This window comes from Ovis aries, chromosome 17 (assembly GCF_016772045.2).
Source record: "Ovis aries strain OAR_USU_Benz2616 breed Rambouillet chromosome 17, ARS-UI_Ramb_v3.0, whole genome shotgun sequence".
Classification (NCBI taxonomy): Eukaryota; Metazoa; Chordata; class Mammalia; order Artiodactyla; family Bovidae; genus Ovis; species Ovis aries.
The window spans coordinates 46,695,341-46,718,429 of NC_056070.1; the positions used below are offsets into that span (position 1 = coordinate 46,695,341).

General features: G+C 50.2%; 1 protein-coding gene across 13 annotated transcripts in view; it reads left to right on the forward strand.

The window, feature by feature from the left end:
* Nucleotides 1–23,089, forward strand: part of RIMBP2 (RIMS binding protein 2) — a 305,822-nt gene that overhangs the window by 234,751 nt on the left and 47,982 nt on the right. For 7 of the 13 annotated variants that reach the window (XM_042234497.2, XM_042234492.2, XM_042234499.2 and 4 more), the window contains exons 1-4: nucleotides 9,780–10,245; nucleotides 14,957–15,102; nucleotides 16,872–16,948; nucleotides 21,988–22,097. In XM_042234497.2, the coding sequence (XP_042090431.1) occupies nucleotides 9,834–10,245; nucleotides 14,957–15,102; nucleotides 16,872–16,948; nucleotides 21,988–22,097 (745 nt within the window). In that variant the 5' untranslated portion in view covers nucleotides 9,780–9,833. Of the gene's footprint in view, nucleotides 1–9,779; nucleotides 10,246–14,956; nucleotides 15,103–16,871; nucleotides 16,949–21,987; nucleotides 22,098–23,089 lie in introns of those variants that run through there. The other 6 variants (XM_042234493.1, XM_042234494.1, XM_060400742.1 and 3 more) reach the window with 1 other exon arrangement.

A 23,089-nucleotide genomic window follows, 5' to 3' on the forward strand; every position in this document is an offset into this window, starting at 1 on the left:
TTTTAATACCACCCAGAGAGGTGGATAGCATCCTCCTCATTTCACTAAGGAGACAACTGAAGCACAGAGATGCTGAGCCCCCTGCCAAGGACACACAGCTCCTAAGAGCAGAGCTCTTTGTGACCCCATGGGCTGGAGCCTACCAGGCTCCTCTGTCGATGGGATTTTCCAGGCAATAGTACTGGAGTGGATTGCCATTTCCTTCTCCAGGGGATCTTCCCAACCCAGGGATTGAACCCAGATCTCCCGCATTGTAGACAGACTCTTTACCGTCTGGGCCACCAGGGAAGTCCCTGAGGATTCACAGGTAACACCATATCAAGTCGCTGAGAAAGTCAAGTGCAAAGAAGAAATGGTCCATGACTGTAGGGCTGATAAATCATAACACCTGTTGGGCTGGGAGGCAGTGAGCTCCGGGGTCCATTGCAGGGGGCATCTTCACCCGTGATGAGCTGGTACCCACCTGTGTGTCAGTACTGAGGGCTTTGTGTGTGCGCCTTGTTTGTTTGCGGCTAATTATTCAGGGCTCCCAGAGCTTGTTGGCCACTTCCTGGACCAAGGCGTCCACCTGCAGGTGATGCCAGAAAGAACCTGAATGGGTTCCATTCATCCTCAAGTCTCATCCAAGAGCAGATAGGGCCCTGAATCTCAAGGTGGGGGTCAGCATCTGGGCTGCCCAGTGACTTTTATGGGTCCTGGGCTCCTTTTGCTTTCATGGGACCCTTCCTCCCTTAAGATATAAAAAATTATATTTTACATCTGCTTGGGTACAAAGATAAATGTAATCCAGCTTGGATTCATTATTATATTCATTTTCCCCTGATTTTAAACAAAATTAAAGTGAAAACTTTCCCACAGGTCCCTAAACAAGGCCTCAGATTCCATGCTGCTGCGTGTCTTGTGTTAAGATGCTCAGTGATCATCTGGCAAGGGAGTGTCCTTGTGGTTAAATAAATCTGTTTTGTCCCATCAAACAGATGACCTTAGTCCCTGATCTCTTGGTCTCTTGGTGTAAGTCAGGTTAGGCGCAGGTGTGTTGTAGTAACAAACACCAAAATCTTGCACTCAGCACAAGGGTTCATTTCTTGCCACTGCAGATATGTGAGTCCTCCATGAAGCTCCCCTCCGCATGGTAACTCAGGGATCCAGGATCCCTGTATCTTGAGGCTGTGCCAGCCAGAGTATATGGCTTCCTGATCACCGTCGTGGTAGGGAGAGCTCTTCTATGTCTCAACTATAGAGGCAACAGGTGTCACCTCTGTTTCTGGGTCACCAGCCAGAGCTAACGACCTACAGGAGAGGCTAGGAAGAGCAGTCACCCTGAGTAGGGGCCCTGTGGCATGGCTCTGCCACATCTGAATTCTGGAGTCTTTATAAGGCAGTGCAATTTTGCTACTAAAGTGTGACAATATTAGCCAAGTTGAGAATCTGAGAAGTGCTCAGATAAAGAAGCTTAAACTTAATGCTTTGCATTTAAATATCTTAAAAATTCTCTTTCGCCCAGTAATTCTGGTGGGCATGGGTTCTCCGCCTACTGGGAATAACCTTGGCAACCCTGTACCCATGAGTCTTAGCTGGAGAACGAGGTTGTTAGGAACAAAGAAACCAGGATGCTCAGGTATTTGGGGGCTCACCTTCTGACACCAGCTTCATCTCCCTAATGCTCCCCATCTCACCACAGTTGGTACCTTGAGGGCAAAAGCTACAGTCAACAGGCAGCCCTGGGTTTGAGGTCCCACCCGTGAAATGTATTTATCTGCACACAGGACATCTCTGTGCTGAAAGCATGTCTGTACAGAAGCAAAAGACTCCAATGATCCAGACCCACCAGTGCAGAATTCACTACGTTTTAGTTGGATTTGATAAAGGCATTCATCATGTGAACTAAAACAAATGTTTAAGACACTTGTGTTTTAATAATGTGCTGAATCAATACACATTATAGGATACCAAGCATTAGAGTCATCTTCACCAGAGTCTCCCTTTGGTTATTACTTTGTTACATTTTAGTATCAACATGACATCATCCTGTAAAGATTCTAGAGTTCAGAGCAGTCACTTGTCCTGGAATCCAGAGCCAGTTTAGGTGAATTGATGGGGTTTGTCTGTGTATATGTAGCTACATGGAAGAGCTGGTACAGGTGTAGGTGTGAAACTGGCAGTGGAGGGTATTTCTTAACTGGACATCACCATGAAAGAGGGCTTCCCAGGTGGCGCTAGTGGTAAAGAACTCATCTGCCCATGCAGAAGACAGAAGAGACGTGGGTTTGATCCCTGAGCCAGGAAAATCCCCTGGAGGAGGGCATGGCTACCCGCTCCAGTATTCTTGCCTGGAGAATTCCATGGACAGAGGAGCCTGGTGGGCTACAGTCCAGAGGGTCTCAAAGAATCAGATACAATTGAAGAGATTTAGTAGCACACCATGATGCCATCTGAGAAGCAAGGGTGATTGAGTCACTAGTTAATTGACTTGATGAAAGTGAAAGAGGAGAGTGAAAAAGTTGGCTTAAAGCTCAACATTCAGAAAACTAAGATCATGGCATCTGGTCCAATCACTTCATGGGAAATAGATGGGGAAAAAGTGGAAACAGTGTCAGACTTTATTTTGGGGGCTCCAAAATCACTGCAGCCATGAAATTAAAAGACGCTTACTCCTTGGAAGGAAAGTTATGACCAACCTAGATAGCATATTAAAAAGCAGAGTTATTACTTTGCCAACAAAGGTCCGTCTAGTCAAAGCTATGGTTTTTCCTGTGGTCATGTATGGATGTGAGAGTTGGACTGTGAAGAAAGCTGAGCACTGAAGAATTGATGTTTTTGAACTGTAGTGTTGGAGAAGACTCTTGAGAGTCCCTTGGACTTCAAGGAGATCCAACCAGTCCATCCTAAAGGAGATCAGTCCTGGGTGTTCATTGGAAGGACTGACGCTAAAGCTGAAACTCTAATACTTTGACTACCTCATGCGAAGAGCTGACTCACTGGAAAAGACTCTGATGCTGGGAAGGATTGGGGGCAGGAGGAGAAGGGGACAACAGAGGATGAGATGGCTGGATGGCATCACTGACTCGATGGACGTGAGTTTGAATGAACTCTGGGAGTTGGTGATGGACAGGGAGGCCTGGCGTGCTGTGATTCATGGGGTCGCAAAGAGTCAGACACGACTGAGCGACTGAACTGAACTGAACTGAACTGAGTGTCCTTTGCCCATAGAGGACAAAAGATCTTAGCTTCTACTTATGGAACCCCTACCGTGCCTGCGAGAGTCTGGACTTAATAATATGTTATTGTCCTGGAAGGCAAGTTTCTCCCCCATTTTACAGATGAAGAGACTGAGGCCCAATGAGCTTATGTGACTTGCCTCCAGGTCCCCTGAGTGAGTGAGAGGGAGGTCAGCGATCTAGACACAGCCCAGATCCTGGAGTCAGACAGGCTTGCATCTGTCCTGCCACTTCCTGGGGATGTGACCTTGGTCTTTAGTCCATCTGGCTTTGTTTTTCTCATTCATACAACGGGCTCCATCAACTTACCCTCAGAGTCTCTCTGGCCATCAGCAGTCATGCATAGAAAGCCCCCGCAGGACCCAGCACATAGCAGGTTTTCAGTAAATAATAAATAGCATCACAAAACTTGTTTACACATAAAGATACTACACGGAACAGCTTACTCCCAAATCATTGCTACACAGCAACCCAGCCCTGCCGAGACGCCCCCGATCCCTGACTTTGCTGTGTTAAGTATTGAGAGTTCACCGTGTCCCTGGATTCTCAAAACGGTCCTGATTTGGACACATTGGAGGGCACTACCCCCTACTCATTTGCTGTCTTTTACAAACCCCAGAAGTTTTTCAGATGAGAAACCCAGAGTGGAGGACCTTGGGAGTGCTAGCAGGCACGTCTTTGGATGTATTTTCCTTCATCTTTATAAATACCCACAGCCAAATTTGCAAGTCTCCGCTGTTTATCCCAATTAGAGTTTACTTGCCCGATGACTGTGCCATCTGTTCCGCTGTGGTCAGAAACACAGCCGCCCTCCGCTCCTGATGCTGCAGGTGGCGGGTCTCTGGGGTAGGGGGAGCAGAGCCTGGGATGGGGACACGCAAGCAGCCGGGTTAACTCATGTGGGCGCGGTTCTGCCCCGCCAGCCTTGCCACCCAAGCCGGAGGGATGGTGCCCTGCATCCTGAGGTCAGTATTGACATCCCAATAAGCCGGCCAGGGCTGGTCAGTGGGGTTGCTGTTTTCTTTCTCCATCACTTGGAACTGGTTCCTTCTGGTAGCAGCTCGGGGTCATGGGAGAGACTCTGCCTCAGCTGCCAGGCTCAGCATCAGAGACCAGCTGCAGCCAGGCCCTGAGTGTGTATGCAGAGGAGGCTCTGGAGGAAAACCTGCCTCCTTTCTGGAAGAGAGAAACATCAGGAAGGCCTGGGGAAGTCTCCAGAGGAAACGCTCACTTATGAGACGTTCTTTGGGTTTCCTGGGTCCCTATGTCTCATCCATTAGCCATTCAGACCTTCTCCCCCGAAATTAGAAAAGGCATCTGGCAGCTGCCTGACTTTTAGGAACCAGCATCCTTATTGCCTTGAAGCCATGTCCTCAGATACCCAGAGGAGAAACAAAACAAGGAATTGAAAATAGGGATAAACAATTAGGTGTGATCATGCAGGACTCTTAGAATCTTTGGGGTAGAAATGGGAGGTGAGAGGGGGTTAGCCCTACAACTTCACTGGCAGGTCTCATGGAAGCAAGTCTCAGACCGCACTGTCACACGTGTGCAGACGCATATTACAAAGCGCTTGTTGATGAGCAGGCACAAAGCAGCACTTCCTTTTTCTCTGCTCCTTTGGGCACCTCCTCCACCAGCGCCCGCGGAAACTGAGGAGAAGACCCTGGTTCTGGTGGCCTCAGGCACCAGAAATCTGCCGAATCAGTATCCACACAGAGGACCATTTCTAGACCCAGCCTTGGGGTCCATCTCCCAAAGTATACCAGTGTTTGCTTATGTTGCTCAGTCATGTCTGGCTCTTGGTGACCTCATGGACTGTACCCACCAGGCTCCTCTGTCCATGGAATTTTCCAGCCAAGAACACTGGAGTGGGTTGCCATGTCCTTCTCCAGGGGATCTTCCCAACACAGGGATCGAACCAGCATCTCTTGCATCTCCTGCATTGGCAGACAGATTCTTTACCACGGCGCCACCTGGGAAGCCCCCAAAGTATACTAGCCTTATGCACTAATCATTCAAGGGTGGGGTAGCACTAACATACCCCATATTTTGAGTACCTTTCATTTCACCAATGAATGTCCACGTCTCCCCTGCTTCAGGCCTAGGTAAAAGCCTACCATTTACCAATTTTCTTCTGACGTTGCTCATACTAAGTGGGCGTGCCTAGAGCTGGAGGGAGATATAGGTGTTGGATAGCTTTGGGGCAGCTGCCTCTGGTGCACAGCCTTCCTAACATCTGCATTGACCACATCTGGGGTGGGATTCTCATTTCTGGCACCGGGTGCACCAAAATGAAGTTCCAGTCCCTGGGCATATGCTCTCCATCCAGGAGAACTGTAAACTATAAATGCCAGAGCCACCAGGCCCCAGATTTTGTGGGGATCGTCCTGTGTGTCTCAGACTTGGGTGGGTGCAGCGGAGTCCGTGCACAGGGCCATGAGGCCCATCCAACCCAACCTGGCGCTGGCACTGCTACCCATGTGGTCACATTAACTAAAATCACAAAGTGGCGGCCCCCTGGCCATGTCCATCTCTACAGGAGCCGTGTTGGACAGTAAGCCTCGATATACCCTCCGACTATTAATGACTGAGAGATTTTTTTTTTTTTTTAACATTAACATGAAGATTCTTTGCCTCTCTTGGAAAACTGGAAGTTTTGCCCAGGGTGGGTCTGGCCCAATGCTAAGAAGTAGATATTCCTCTAGACAAAATGAACATGCCCTGGTTCACCATGGTCTCCAAAGATCCTATGGGTTTGCCCTGCTCCCCTCCTCTCATGACCATTCCCCACCACCTCTATGGATGTTCAATTTATAGCAATGGTTTGACATCACCTCTGATCCACCTCCTCCCAGGACCTTCCCCTCATCACTCACATCAGAGCCAACCCTCCTTTCTACAGGCATACCCCATGGCAGCTACCAGGGGAAATCGCCCACCACAGTCCCCATCAGTGAAGAGGACCCTGAACAAAGATTTGCTCCTTGGAAGGAGACCCTCCAAGAGCTTGGGTTCTGGACTGTCAAAGTGGTGGTACCCAGGAGGTGGAGTTCACAGTAGTACCTAAATGTGCAGTGGTCCATCGCCTCTGCGTGAGCACCAGCCTCTCTCCCTGGCTTTGTCTGAGTCCCCCAGGGCCTTCTGGGAGCACACAGTTTCCCCTCTGCCATCCCCGTGCCCACCTTCCCCCAGCAAAGCAAGTCAGGAGCTCTGATGCCCAGTTTAGCTTCTCTGTGCACTGCTGCTGAATCACATCTTGGAGACAGAGTTTTGGGTGAAGTCAAAAATGATAGCTTTATTGCTTTGCCAGGCAAAGGGGGATACAGTGGGCTCACACCTCGAAATACCACGTGTCCCCCACTCGGAGAGGGTAGTGAGAAGTTTTATAGTAATAGTTCAAAGAGGGCATGATGAGCTCATGGACATTCTTCTGGTGGGTTGGTGGTGAGATAAGGGGGAGTCAGCATCATCAACCTCAGGTCCAACTGGTCTGGGGGCTGCTTGGGGGCAGCCTACCATTATCCATCATTAATCCTTAGCTTCTTCCACCTGGAGGGAGTTCAGTATCTGCAAAATAGCTCTAAGATATTGTTTATATCCATTGACGGGGAACCAGGACCCTGCCCCAAGGCTGCACTATTGTTTTTCTTGGCTGTTTCTCCCTGGTCTTTCAGCCCCTCCCTTCCCTAATTAAAAACTGAGATCTGCCTCTTGAGACTCACTGATGGTCATGGAGGCTGAATGAAGATTATTTCCTATAATCAAAGAAACGGGGGACACAGAAAGGCTTTGTGTCCAGGAGCCCCACAGGGCCCTACTCGGTATCAGTTCCTGCCCTGGGCTGTTTCCAGGTGCCTTGAATGCCTGACCTCCACGTGGGCTTCTGAGACCTTGGCTGCTCTTAGCCCTCTAGGCCCCTAATCTGATGTCTCCACACACCAGCTGTTCATCCAGCACCTTTGAGGTTTTCTCTGTATCTGCCTGCCACCTACACAATTATTTCATATTTTCTTTAAATCTGCACACTTTCTAAAATTCTATTTTGAAATAATGTGAGATTCACAAGAAGTTACAAAAATAGCACAGATGGGTGCTGCATAATTTCACCCAGCTCCCCATGGATAGCATCGTAGGTGACTGGAGCTCACTGTTGAAACTGGGCAATTGATGTGGGCACAGTGTCAGCAGCCAAACTACATACAGTCATTCTTTGTCCTTCCTCTGGTGATAAATTCCATGGGATTTGATGGTGCATATAGATTCATATACCACCATCTGGAGTACTTTCCACCCCACCAAAGTCACACCTTTATGTTACTTTTTTTTGTGGGTGCCCTGGGTCTTCGTTGCTCTGTGCAGGCTTTCTCTAGTTGTGGTGAGTGGGGGCTATTCTTCGTTGTCGTGCACAGGCCTCTCATTATGGTGATTTCTTTTATTGTGGATCATGGACTCTAGAGCACAGGCTCAATAATTGTGGCTCACAGGCTTAGTTGCTCCACGGCATGTGGAATCCTCTTGGACCAGGGATCGACCCCGTGTCTTCTGTATTAGCCAGCAGATTCTTATCCACTGGACCACCAGGGAAATGTTACTTCTTAAAAGTCAGACCCTTCCCCCAACTCCAGACCCTGACAACCACTGATCAGTTCTCCATCACTTTAATTTTATTATTTCACAAAAGTTGCATCAAAGAATAATCTGTTTTTTGAGTTAGGTTAGTTTTACATACACACAGAGGATATACACATGAAGGATCTGATGGCCAGTTGCATTTGTCTCATGCACATTAAAATGAGAATGTGGCTATTTAAATAGTGCTGTATCCTTCCACAATCACTTCACACCCCCACCCCCACCCCTCCACACACACACATGCACTACCATGGCAGCTGGCGGCACACCTGGATAAACAGGTGATCTCAGGGCTCTTCTAGTGCCCTTCTAACCTGAGGCTGTTGGCAGCTGCTTTTCCCCACCTGAGGACCTTGGAGCAAAAGTCTCTTCTTCAGGACTGAGCCCAGAAAACCACAGCGCTTGGCCTTGAGGCATCGGCAGTTGCCATCCTGGGGTCAGAGCTGCTCCCTGGCAGGTCCTGCATCTTCGCGATGGGCGACCCAGGCCTGAGGCAGATTGCTCCCTGTCCACACCTGTGCCCGGAGGAGCCCAGTGTCTCCTCTGTGTCTTCCTCAGTGGAGACAGCCATCACGCCCAAGCTCATTCAGCCTTTTAAAAGAATCTTGCCAATTATTCTAATGTATCAAAGAAATTAATTATAGGTTTGGGATTTGTTAGGTCTATTTTTAGAATTCCATGATCTCAGACATAAATAGCACTTCACTCTGGCCTAAGGAGCTGAACGCTTAATACCAGTGGGAGGGGGAGAGGGAGGAGGGAGGAGGGAGAAGGGGGAGGAAGACAGCATCGGTCTACCACTGTCCATATCCCTGTCTGCTCACCTACATGAATCCAGACATCTCTCAAGCCCCAACTTTGTACCAAGCTCTAGTTTGAGTGCTAAGTGAGAAAGAAGGAGACAGAAATTCCTGCCCTCACAGAGCCGACATTTTAGTGGAAGAAGTCAGACGATGCACACAGTTAATAATACAGCAGATGACGCTGTCCACTTATCACAAAGGAAGGGAGACGAGGCAGGACCACCACACAGATGGAACAAGCCACTGCCACGAGGAGCATGATGCCTGCAAATCAGGGAGCCCTCTCTCTTCATCGCTTCAGCAAAAAGCACCTAGGATGTGCCAGTATTATGCAAAGCATTGAAGATGTGTCAGGAGACCAGAAAGCACAAGCTTGGAGCTTAAATGATCTAAGAGAGAGACGAGAAATAATCAAGGAGCTACTAGAATGGAGGGGAGGGGGTGGCACGAAGGGAACAGCAGGGGAGGAGGCAAAGTGGACCCTCCACGCGCCTCTTCTCAGGTGGGTGTCCAGCTGTGGACTGGTGCAGGAATTCTTGTTGCAGGAAACAGAGTTTTGCTTTTGCACCAAGGGAGGACGTGTAGGGACTATGGATCTCGGTTCCCCAGGAAGGGGAGTATGGCGGGATCACGCCCACCCAACTGAGAACCAGAAGCAGGCAAAGATGGGCGTGTATGGGGGTGCTGCCCATGGTACCCTCCCTGCCATGTGTACCCAGGGACACTCCCGCCTCCCTAAATATCCCCGGTGTCTGCAGATGGCAGTGATGTTGCTAACCCAAGCAAGCAGGTAGCAATTCCGTTTAATGCTAAAGCAGGGTGCCCTGGGGTTCTGCAGTTTAGGGGCAGAGGCCTCCACCAGAAAACTGCATCTGTGGAGTTAGCAACTGAGCCGTCCCCAAAGCTGGGCTCTCACCACCTCCTGCTCCAAATTTCAAGCAGCTACAGTGAGGCGTGCCAACCACAAAGTGCCTGGGCTGCACACAGAGCCGAGAACAATCCGCGGTTGGCTGAGATCTGAGTGTTTGCAGGGTTTCTTGGCACCTGTGCTTTCCCACGTTTGCCCTACGAGAGAACCTGGCTGACGGCCAAGCTTCCAACTGACAGGAAGCTTGATTTGCTCAGCCACCATTCTCACGTGGAGGCAGGAGGCAGCCCCACCACCACCACCACACACATGCACACACGTGTGCAAACACACTCAGGCCATACACTTTCATATGCACACACACACACTGTCATCCACACATGCACACACAACACTCAGTCTTGTGCACACACGTGCAATGCACAGACATGCACAGACACACACTTGTGTGCGGACACACGGGGCCCCAGAAGCCCAGGCCACCCCCTAACCGCAAGTCTGGGTCTCCGTGCGCAGTGCAAGGTGCGGGAGCTGGAGGAGAAATGCCGGACACAGAGTGAGCAGTTCAGCCTGCTGTCCCGGGATCTGGAACAGTTTCGCCAGCACGCTGGCAAGATCGACCTGCTGGGCGGCAGCACCGTGGCCTCCCTGGACGTCCCCTCGTCCCCCAGCAAGTCTTTCCCAAGGTTCATGAACGGACTGGCTCCCTCCATCGGAAAAGGTAAGTGCCTCCCTCACTTCCTCCCTCCTGCCTCGGCCATGGTGGAGAATAAGGTGCAGCCAGCAAGCTGGGAACAGCTGGGCACAGCCAGGGGTGTGTGACAGAGCCTCTCACAGCACCGAGGGAGTGACCAGCATAGCAGGACTTGGGATGGTACGGGGCGGCAGGCGCTTCCCACGCATACTCGATGCACCACCCTTGATGGGTGTGAATCGGTGTAAGCTCCCTCCCACCTGCTCTGAGCCCTGTTCTGCACATGACACTAGCCAAGGTGCCTGGAGGATCAGCCAGCCAAGCAGCGAGCTGCGACCTGGACCCAGGGACCTGGCTCTGGGGTCTGCATTGGGATCTGCCAGGCGGGCTGCTCAACTTTGCTTGCTTCCCTTCTCATCCAGCGACCTCTCGATGACATTGTGATGTACTTGGAACTTTTGTTCCAACAAAGGCAACAGTAGTACCCGTGGTGAATGTTAATGCGTTCCCATCACATTTGTGTTCAGGAAGCAGAGTGGAGAGCAGGGAGACTTCACTCTGCGTGGCTCTGAGGGATCACTTCTAATCACAGAGCCATTTAATGTAACCTCAGGGGAAGTTCCCAGTGTAGACAATGAAGTACCCTGCTTGGTTACGGAACTTTCTCTCCAGTGAAGGTTAAACAGGTCACAGGCCCAGTTTTCTCCTGTAATGCAGTTGATTTTTTTTTTAATTTTAGGGGACATGTGTGCCAGAACCCTACTTTAGAATTCCACGAAAGGGAGGGAATTTCCAGATTTCTCCAAATTTTTGTCAGAACATAGGATAAGTTCTTCTGGGTGCTTTTTATTATTAAAATGAGGTGCTGCAGCGTGTATCTTGATGAACAATGTTTCTTGGCTTATCCCTCCTTCCCGCTCCCTTGCCATCCTGTGCATGCATTGGGAGAATGCAAAGAGGCCATGAAACACCAGATAGGGAGAGGGAGGTCCCCCCCCCCACCCACCACCACCACCAAGCTCTGAGCACAGGGTACTCCCCAGGCCGTGTTCAGGTACGGAGGCTGCGATGCTGCACAGATGGCAGGCCCTATGTGGAGCCCCGCTGGGTACGGGGACCAGACAAGACTCAGGGGCACAGATGAGTGAGTAGGGAGCTGCTCGCTCAGGCAGACACGAGCAGTCAGGTGACAAGAGAGCAGGTGACCCAGGGCCACTTAGGATGATCAGAGAAGACTGCTTCCTGGAAAAAGAGTTTGAGCCATGAGCCCTGAAGATGAAACAACTTCTCCAGTCCCCACTGGATGGAAAGGTTTGTGGCTCAGGGCTCACATGAGCTCAATCATGCATGATTTTCAGGGTCCCCGGGTCCCCAGCATGGTTGATGAGTCCAGGACTCAGTAAAGAGTTGTCCTCCTGGCTCAGACCTGTTACAGAAACACAGGACGAGCACAGAGTGGGTCCTGAGGGCAAAGAGATGGGGTGTCTGAAGAATCCATGTGCAGACATCCTATGCCCTTCTCCCCCAGGAAGACCACCTGAAGTGCCCACTATGTAACAACAACAAAAAAAATGCAGCTATATGCATGCAGGGATGATGTCCAAGGACACTGAGTAGATACAGCATACAGGATCTGTTGGGCACTGGTCATGCGGGCACCTCTGCCCAGCACACGCCAGAATTCCAGACTGCTTGAGCTAGGCAGGCACTCAGCACAAACCAGGATGGGCCCACAGTCTAGTTACAGGGAAATGGCCCTGTCACCTAGGAAGCCTGTCCCACTGGCGTAGGGAAAGGTTTAGAAACTGCGTTCCCGGTCGCAGTGCAGCCTGACTTGTCAGCAGACCCTTCTTAAAGTAGCAGCCCCAGGCTTCCCTCCATGTGAATTCCTTTCTGCACAGCATGAGAACGTGTTAGTCCAGGGCAAGATCCAGGGCGAGCTCATGGGTCACTGGAGGGGGAGCAGTGATTGACCTGAGTCATTTGGCGTCCAGATTGATCTGGAAAAACCAATCTGATTTGTGATGGAGGAAAATGGATGCTGACTAAGAACAAAACAAACAAAACCAAAAGAGGGCTGTATCTCTCTTAAGGGAGTTCTAGATCCTGGTACAAGAGTAGGTTTGCACCAAGGCTTCTGTTTAGCCGTTTGGAAGAGCCATTGTGCTCAATGACCAGCTCCTTAGCCAGGCATACTTGGCAGCATCCTTAGAGCATCCTTGCTATGCTGGCATCAGGGGCCATGGGAGGAATGCCTGCAAGGGGGCTTCCTTGTGCAATCCTGAAGTCCTCCTCAAGGTCGTTCTTTGTTGGCAGATGGCAGGGGCCACTTGGAGAGTGAGGGTAATGAGGAAACTCCCTGCTGGGCTGGCCTGTCCTCCTTATGCAGGAGGGGAGGGTGGGGGATGGAAGGAGTGGGCAGGGCCAGTGCAGAATCAGAGCAGGGCCAGGCCGGTGTGCTGCACGTCCTGTCGGAGTCCTCCTGCCAGAGGCTGGGTCAGCCTGAGGGTGAGGAGGACAGGACCACTTGATTGTGAGCGCCTGGTGGGGTCGAGACTCACCTTCTGTGCAGTAGAGTCACCTACAACCAGCAAGGCGGGAACCACACAGGAACAGAATGATCCCTGGACATCTGCTAGGAAGGGGGCGTGTCATCTTGCAGGGCCACCCCTCCATTGCCAGTTTCCTTCCAGTATTGGAGCTGAGTTTTGGTGAAACCCCAGATAAAGTCATTGTTTGGGGCTCAGTGGCCATATTTTCCAAAAAATATGTATCCTGAGGCATGCAGATCATGAAGGAATGTACAACTGAGGGCACGACATGATTTTGTGTCTAATCTCACATTCACTGAAAGAGCAGAAGGGCAGGTAAAACATGCCGCAGGCATCAGATTATTTTTCTCTACAGAACTGGATTTGTTTAAGTTAAATGTAAATAGGAGGCAACTCTAGTCATTTCACCTTTTCTGGTGGTGTCACTCCTTGCTACTCCCAGCAACAGTGTATCAGTCTGGACAGGCTAGGTTCAGCTGCAGTAACAAACATCCTCAAATCTCAGGGGCTTAAAATAGCACAAGTTTCTCTCTTTTTTGATCTTGCTGCATATCCACCTCAAACCAAATCAAGGAATGGGTTCCACACTGTCTTCACTTGGGAATGCTGAGCCTCCTCTGTCTGGAATGTTCCATCTCAGGGGAAAGGAGGCGTAGCAAATTAGACACTGGCTCAAAAGGGCTTCCACCCTGAAGTAGGACCCATCACTTCCACTCACAGGTCATTGACCTGGGTGAGTCCCATGTCAGAGTAACACCCTTCCACTGCAGCCCTGAAGCATCAGGCCGCGTCCTCAGCTGACTTCCTGAGGCTGCAGGATTTGAGAGTTGATTCACTGAGTAAATATGGACTTTGCGCCTGCTGAATGCCGAGCGCTGCTGTGGGCATTACGGATCCTGGGCAGTGACCAGGGCCATCCTGCTGCTCCCTGGGATGTGGCTTCCTCGCAGCACCTGGGGTCTACTTCAGCGTCAATCCTCTGCAGCAGTGATGCTTTGCCACCCTTTTGTTAATCAGACTGGGACTGAGGGGGTGACTTCCATGCAGTCTTTGTGGGAACACTTCTTACAGAGTTTTGTTTCTCCTGGTTTGGGCTCAGTGAGTCATCTTCCTCTGTGAAGCAGTCCCCATGATGGGAGGCCATAGCCAGAGGCTAGACAAAGCCAGGGATCGGTGTCTGCAGCCCACTGGGGAGCGAGAACTCGGGGAAGGGGAAAAAGTTACTTCTGTAATTCATGTCTGATCCTAAAAATACACTGCTGACTTTAATCTGACGGGCTGGGCCAGCACTGGTCGAGGGACTCGATTCTTCCCTGCCCGCCCCACCTCCCCCCAACTGTGCTTGGGATAGGGCCCAGCAACCCCACGAGGACAGGATGGGTAGAGATCTGCTTGGCCCTAGTGAATCTCTTATCAAAAGTGTTTTTCAGCCGTAAACCTGACCATTGGCCACTTTGTGTGTGTCAGGACTGTTCAGGTTGTATTATTAATAATAAGTGACAGGAAAGCTGACAGACACTAGTGTGAGCAAAAAGGAATTTATTTATCATGTAGAGTAGATGAAGATGGCTTAGCTTCAGGTACAGCTGCAATGGTTAGATAGCATCACCAACTCAGTGGAGATGAATTTGAGCAAACTCCCAGAGATAGTGAAGGACAGGGAAGCCTGCTGTGGCACAGTCCATGGGCACAAAGAGCTGGACACAACTGAGCATATGAACACAGGTGGATTCAAGGGCTCCAACCATGCCATCTGGACCTGATTCCTGCTCTCTGTCTTCCAGCTCCTCCTTCTATGAGCAGGCTCCCTTCTCAGATGGGATTTCCTCCTCCTGGGGACGGTGTGGCTGTTATACTACTAAATCTCATTTCCTTTCTGTTTTAAGCTGGGAAAAAGGAGAGCCTCTTTGCTCATGACTCCCACGAAGGTCTCTCTGATGGGACCTTCCCATCTTGCGTGCAACACTCTCTCCACCAAACAATCAGTGTAGCCAGGAATGGACTCTGCCAGATGGATGGCCTAGAGCAGAGGGTGTAGATGAAGAGTGGGAGATGGGTGGGTTCTGAAATGAAACTCAAAGGCTGATGCCAAAGACAGGAAAGACCCACGGGGAAGGCAAATGTCCAGCGCGCTTTGGTTATTTCCTTTGTACCTTCTTTCAAACCATTCCAATGTTCGTGTCCAGGTCAGGAGAGTGCCCTTGGAAGCCGCACTGTGATCGGTGAATATATCCGGCCCCTCCCGCTCCCGGGTGACAAGCCGGAACCGCTGTCCGTCAAGCCTACCTTCCTGTCAAGATCCGGTGGCCCAAGATGCAGATTTGAATCAGACGTGAGTCCTTCCTGGCCTCAGCCAGCTGCCCTGCTACCCACAATGTGGGCTGTGGCTGTGGGTGGCCCTCCCACCCTCTCTCCCTAGTTCCCTCCCTGCCTTCACTCCTGTTAACTCATCTTCATTGACCACCTACTCTATACCAGGGTGTGAGGGCCCAGTGTGCAGACAAGGGAGTCCCTGCTCTCATGGGCAGAATGACCATAAACGAGTCAACATCTAAAAGTCGGCTGACAGTGAATGTCCCGAACCCAACAAGCAGGGATGAGGCAGAGGACAGGGCGGCCCTTCTCAGACCGGCCATGGACCATTTCTGGTCTGTATCTATGAGCAGGAGCCCAGGGGAAGCCCGCTGGGCCAGAGAGGAGCTTGGGGGGTGGAGTGGGAGGCGAGTTGAAACCTCAAGCAAGCTCTCAAATTTTGGCTCAGTCCAGGGTGAAACCACTGCAAGGTCCTGAGACCAGAGTGATGTGGCCTGACTCCTGGGGAGCCCACTCCAGAGGGGAGGGGTGGGAGTGTGTCGTGGGGAGGGAGCAGGCAGGAGCCCCGAGCCTTTTTCTCCTGGGGTGGGGGCGAGGGGAGGAGGCTACACATGACAAGTCACGGTCACTCCCACCCTCCCCTGGGAGAAAAACCACCCACTCCTCCAGCCTGGGGCCCTGTCCTACCCTCCCCACAACCCCAAGATGGTTGTAGCCCCCATGGGCAGAGAGGAGTAGGGCAGGGGGAGGGGGGACCGGGAGAAAGGAGCTCTGTGTTGCCTCCTCCACGCAGGATTCCCAGGAGCACCAGGCACCATCCATGTGCGAGCACTCCCCTCCCTGTATGGAGTCCTTGAGGGCTGAGGACACAGAGCTTGGGCTAACTTTGTCCTCCAAGGAGCCTGGCAGGCTCTGGAGCAGTGACCGTCTTGGGCCTTAAATCACAGTGCTCACCACTCTGTGAGAGAAGATGAGATCTTTTTTTAAGTAGCTCTTTATTTGTTTTTGTTGTTGTTGTTGTTTATATTGATGTGTATTTGATTTACAATATTATAGTGGCAATAGTGGTAAAGACCCCGCCTGCCAATGCAGGAGACGCAAGAGATGAGAGTTCAATCCCTGGGTTGGGACGATCCCCTGGAGGAGGGCATGGCAACCCACTCCAGTATTCTTGCCTGGAGAATCCCATGGACAGAGGGGCCTGGCGGGCTACAGTCCATAGAGCTGCAAAGACTTAGCATGCATATGCCGCACATAGTTGATTTACACTATTATGTTAATTTCAGGTATACCGCATAGCGATTCAGTATTGTTGTAGATTATACTCCGGTATAGATTATTTCAAGATAATGATTCTGATTCCCTGTGCTGTACAGTGTATCCTTGTTGTTCATCTATTTTGTATACAGTCGGGCATATCTGTTAATCCCACACCCCTAATTTATCCCTCCCCACTTTTGGTAACCTAAGTTTGTCTGTGAGTCTATCTGTTCCGCATATACCTTCATTTGTGTTATTTCTTAGATTCCACATAAAAGTGACATCAGACAGTATTAGGGGAGATGAGTCCTTTATAAATGTTCTCTGTGTGACCCAGGAGCCTGCCCTGTTTCTGGGTCATGCCCAAAACTGAGAACCCAGGTATGGCAGAATCTCTTGGTGGGCAGCGTCCTCACCACATGAGGCTGAAAACCCTGGGGAGACTGTGGAAGAGATCTCCTGTGTGTTTCCAGCGTGAAATGTGAAGCCTTTGGTGTCAATAACCCACACACCCATTGTCTTTAATAGATGGATAATGATCGGAATTCCAACACCGCCAAGCAGAGGTACTCGGGGAAGGTCCACTTGTGTGTCGCCCGCTACAGGTAAGAGCAATGCTCCTCTCTGCATCCTCTGAGCATCTGTGAGGGTGGGCGGCCTTGGGGCAGGTGGGGTGATGGGTAGGACCTTCCGTGAGCTGATAGGTCCCTTCCCCGGCACTGAGAAGAGGTGGGAGTTCAGCCAGGCTTTGGAGAATGCCAAGAGATTGTCTTTGGGAGAAAAGTTATGACAAACCTAGACAGAGTATTAAAAGCAGAGACATCACTTTGCCGACAAAGGTCCACGTAGTCAAAGCTATGGTTTTTATAGTAGTCATATATGAATATGAGAGTTGGTCCACAAAGAAGGCTGAGCACCGAAGAATTGATACTTTGAATTGTGTTGCTGGAGAAGACTCTTGAGAGTCCTGAAACTGCAAGGAGATCAAACCAGTCAATCCTAAAGGAAATCAACCCTGAATATTCATTGGAAGGGCTGATGCTGAAGCTGAAGCTCCAATATTTTGACCACCTGATGAGAAGAGCCGACTCATTGGAAAAGACCCTGATGCTGTGAAAGACTGAGGGCAAGAGGAGAAGGGGGCGACAGAGGATGAGGTAGTTGGATGGCATCATCAAGTCAATGGACATGAGTCTGAGCAAACTCCAGGAGATAGTGAAGGACAGGGAAACCTGGCGTACTGCAGTCCATGGGGTCGCAAAGAGTTGGACGTGACTTAGTGAGTGAACAAAACAAAGAGTTTCTCTGTTCTGATAGAAAGAGTTTGTATAGTGTGTTAGTTTCCCAGGGCTGCCATTCAAAACTATCACCGATTGGATGGCTTAAAACCATAGAAATCCATTCTCTCCCAGTTCTGGAAGCCAGAGGTGGGAAGTTGAGGTGTGGGTGGGACTGTGCTCTCTGAAGCCCCCAGAGGAGGACCATCCTGTCTCTCCCAGATGGCTGTCAGCATCCTTGAGGTTCCTCAACTGAGACGCCCCACTCCACTCTGCCCCATCCGAACATCTTTTTTGGGGATACAATTCACTGCATAACAGGCAGCAAACTGAAACTCAAAAAGTGTTACCCTTGCCCAGAACACCCTGCTCAGCACCTTTCCAGCATCTTCCCTGTCTGTCCAGTGCCTGGGCCGTATCACGCAGCCGTCATGGCCCGGGAGCTGAGCTCTCATTGGAGGACCCGTGTGTCCGTGTCCAGTGAGCCAATCTGGTCACGGATGACTCTCAGATTCCTGGTGGTCACCACTGAAAACTTTGAGATGGGTGAGGGTTAGCCACCTGGCCGCAACTTCCCTACCTGGTTATAATGCAATAAGCCTCCACCCAAAGTCAGCCATGCGTACAGACACGAATGAATCAAATAGTCACAAAAGGCAGATACAGAAGTCAGACTTCCAGTACTTTATGCTCAGTAAAGACCCGGGCTTTAGTCTTCCCTGACGCTCCAGTGACCCTCTACAGGCCAGGCTGGCCAGGGCAGGCAAGGCAGATGCCGCTACCCTCTTAGTTGGCATCAGGCACCAGAGTCCCACCTCAGGGCTGTGCACAGAACTGCTTAGAAATCAGACTTCAGGAGCTGTCACCAATGGTGTGGATGCCTCTGCATGAGATGCTTAGACTTTGTTCAAGCAGAGGTGGTGGGTGTGAGCTATCCATATACCTTCAAAGCCTTTTGCTTCCTCCAGTGAGAATCATCTTGAATAACTGATCTGCTGATCAGTAAATTATTTTCTGCTGATCCACTAATTTTACCAGTGCACACCCACTTCTGACATTCAGATGATGGAAGCCTTTGGAGAAGCCACCTTGAGCTGGAGAGTCCTGGGTGAGGATGCTAGACAGCCCCTGAGGAGGGTCCCCCATCTGAATGCCGACTGCTCCCACGAGCATCCTTTGCGTGGTCTGTGGGGACATTGCCACAGTGCTGGGGAGAGCTTTGAGGACACCAGTCTGGGGACCTGGGAAGGAGGGCTCACACCTACCCTGTGTCTGACTGGAGGATGGTTCTTCCTGTGTGTGTGTGGAGCTGGGCTGAGCACAGCTGCTCAGCACAACACACCCTCCAGGCCAGTGAGCTGGAGTCATGGCCAGGATGCCGAGCTGGCTTCCGGGTTTGTTTTCCTCGCCAGTTTTGTTTCCCTTCCCAGAGATGAACCTGGTCCCTCAAGGCTGCAGGGGCCGCCTGCCCCCCAGACTCACCTTCCCTTCACTTTCCTGGGGAGACGAGACCTTATTCCGGGGAAGGTGCCCAAGAGCCAAGGCACCCAGAGTCTGGATTCACAGCCAGAGTGAAACCAGGCAAAGAGAAAGCACATGTGGTCAACTCATGTGCTTCCAACACGAGGTCACCAGCCAGAGCCAAGGTGCTCAGCAAGCTCCATTTCCGTCCTCTGTGTTTTCCTGGTGGTGTATTTACCACCCCACCCCACCCCCAAGCAGAGGGACCACCTTGTAAACTGTGCTGTCTTCCTGATGCAGATGCCCCAGGGAAGTTACTGACACAGGAAAACCCTCAGAGCGCTGGACGATGTTCCTGGACCTCTGGGTTCTGAGGGAAAGGGTGGCTTGGTATAGTCAAAACTTCACAGGATGAAGATCAGAAGGCCTTCATTCTGGTTCCAGCTGCCTGCCGCCTTAGTCACTTTGGTCATGTCCGACTCTTTGCAACCCTATGGACTGTAGCCCGCCAGGCTACACTGTCCATGGGATTCTCCAGGCAAGAATACTGGAGTGGGTTGCCATGCCCTCCTCCAGGGGATCTTCCCCACCCAGGGATCAAACACATGTCTCTTATGTCTCCTTCACTGACAGGTGGGTTCTTTACCTGCTAGCCCACCTGGGAAGCCCTCTGGTTCCACACCCACCTCTTAACGAGCTTCTGACTTTGGATAAGTCATCACAATTGGCCATGAACTTTGAGAATAATAATATTAATATCATCTCTGCACTCCTCACCGGGCATTAATGGGAATCAAATAAAACATGGAGAGGAAAGTGCTGGTAACTCAAGGGGCTGCTGGTGTGTAACCATCATCACATCACCATGATTAGTTACAGCGAAAGACTCCTGCTGACTGAAGAAAAAATGCATGACGTGAAAGCTGTGAGTTACATTTTATTCAGGGCATCACGAGGACTGTGGCTTAAGAGACAGCCCTTGGTAGCTCTGAGAAACTACTCTGAAGAGTTAGGGGCGGAACCAGGACTTACATGAATTTTTTTGGCTGGGAAATTCATGTAGTCAAGCATTAAAATAGTACTGAAGTGAAAGTGAAGTTGCTCAGTCGTGTCTGACTCTGTGACCCCATGGACTGTAGCCTACCAGGCTTCTCCGTCCATGGGATTTTCCAGGCAAGAGTACCAGACTGGGTTGCCATTTCCTTCTCTGGGGATCTTCCCGACCCAGGGATCGAACCCAGGTCTCGCGCATTGCAGGCAGACGCTTTACCCTCTGAACCACCAGGGAGGCCCTACTGATCACAAAGAACACATTTCTCAAGTTAATGAGTTTAGTGCTTTTGTATGTCTGGGAGGATGCCAGAACCTGGAGTCGCTGAAAGTCTTTCTTAAGATGCCCATCTTACCGAAACCACAGAAGCCTTATTCCATTTGCTCCATCCCGAATCCTTCAAGGGCACACTGTCCCTGGGTGGCCCTAGGGGCTACAGCCCCTGTGTGATAGGACAATGAGTGGAACTCTGTTCTTTTGTTTACCCAGCCATCTGCCATGATCAGTCATGTCACATTTTCTTTTTCTTGACTAGGCCTTTCTTGTTATTTTAATTAATCAATCTTTTAATTAGAAAATTAAAAATTAATGTCACAAGTTCTTTTTGCAAGTTGGAGGTGATTTTTTAAAATGTGAATTCCAATATCTTGAGGACCTGAAAAGGTGGGCATTTTTATAGTCCTGGTAGAGAGGGGAAGATAAAATGTACATCATTTTCAGTATATTTTGCTGAACATACCCAAGACCTTTAAAATGTGCATGACTTTGGCCAAATAAGTATGCTTCCTGGGGACTCATCTTTAGGAAGAAAGTGGGCAAGTGAGCAAAGATATGTTGATAAGGACATTGGATGTAGCACTGATTATATCAGCCAAACGTTTGAAGAAATATCCATGCCCAACATGGGATCAATTAAAGAATGTTAGTCCACCCAGTGGAATATTATATAACCATTAAAATGGCCATGATAGAGTCTTTCACGAGGGAAAAGATAATCATGTCGTATTGCAAAGCCTAAAAGGTACACAGATAACTGAACAGTATATGTCATACAATTCTACCTTCCCTCAATAAATGTATTGAAACATCATAGAGTTAATTGCTTTTTATTTTATTTGCCTGCGCCAGTGTTAGTTTCAGCAAGTAGGACCTGGTTTCCCGACCAGGGATTGAACTCAGGCCCCCTGCACTGGGAGCCTGGAGTCTTAGCCACTGGACCACCAGGGAAGTCCTTAGTAGCTTTTACATTTGCTTACCAACTTAGAAGCTTATTAAAACATATGATTTGGAATCGTTTAAACATCTTCTGGGCTTCCCAGGTGGCGCTAGTGGTAAAGAATTCATCTGCCAATGCAGGAGACCCAAGGGCCATGGGTTTGATCCCTGAATTGGGACGATCCCCTGGAGGCGGAAAATGGCAACTCACTCCAGTATTCTTGTTGGGAAAATTCCATGGACAGAAGAGCCTGGTGGGCTGCAGTTCAGGGAGTCACAATATAATTTGGAATTATATGATTCCACACTGAGCACATGTGTACACACACAAATGACATCTGATACGAAGGACCCTGAGTATACAGCTTCGTTGCAGAATTACCATTTAGCTTTAAATCTGTGTGAGCTGAGACATTAGTGGTCTGAGTTTTCAGAGCACGGACAACTCACAGGTACCAAACCATTGTATGGGTCTAAAATATACAGGCAAAAGAAAAAAAAAAAAAAAAGAAAGAAAAAGAAAATATCCAGGTGACAGCAGACAGGAGGAGCAGACAGGAGGTCTCCGAGCTCTGGAAGGGATGGGCTGGTGTCAGTCTCCACCCAGAGCCTCACCTAGTGGGTTTTTCTCTCCCTCTAGCTATAACCCCTTCGATGGGCCCAATGAGAACCCAGAGGCTGAGCTGCCCCTCACAGCAGGGAAGTATCTCTACGTCTATGGAGACATGGATGAGGACGGCTTCTATGAAGGTCAGTGAGAGCCTGGTGGGCAGTGGATACATGCAAGCCAGGTCAGGGCCGGGCCCCCATCACCTCTGGCCACCCCAGTCTGCTCTCTGACCCTCCTGCCCTCCAGAATCACGAAGTGTCTGTTCTCCTTTTGGCTGACTGAGTGGGGTTTCCTATTTTTAACCCCAAGCAACCCTCTGACATGTAGTGGACATCATCTCACGTCCACGGAGCTTCCCAGGAGCTGCTGCAGACATGTGGGGCTGACAGACAAGTGTCTCTCCACACTGTCCCCGTCTTAATGCACAGCACCTTCTCCACAGCAGGGCCAAGCCTCCTTTCAGGTGACCTCACCTGGTTAACAGCGCTCCCATTGACCTTCAGGCTCTATTGTTAACCTTGGGCGGTCTGGCCTCATATCCTGCCTGACCACTTCCTTTATGGGCACTTGCCGCGGTGTAAAATCAGGAATCTCAAACTCTTCCACCCAAAACTCATACTCTTGGTCACTTTCGTAGCTAGAGGATGAGCATGTAACATCCCCAGCCACTTCATAAGTCCAGATTTCTCGGTTCCCTAAACTTCTCTGTTGCCCTAATAGAAGAGTCTTGGTTTCCTCTGAGCAGGAAAAAACTATTTCTTACTAAACAAGCCGATTTCTCTTTCACGAGCTCATGAAGTTTTCTTGGAGTTTTTGGCCACACTTTGGGCTCTTGGTGTTGATGTCTTGGCCTGAGGTCTGGTAGCCTGAGGTCAGCAGCCCAGTCTTAGCTGGTTTTCTGTCTGGGAAGATGCTAGAATCTGAGATCCTTGAAATTCCCGCTTTCCGTTTGCTACCAGGGGAACAGAGGCATGGCTGTGACTGCACCACTCAAGGAATTTCACCAGGACTAGTGGCAAAACAGTTTGAGCTCTTAACATAAATTCATGTTGCCATCACTGAGGTGCACGCTGAGGGAGAACTCTGTGCCCAGGGTGGCCCGTGTGCCCAGGGTGGCTGCCAGAAAACCCTC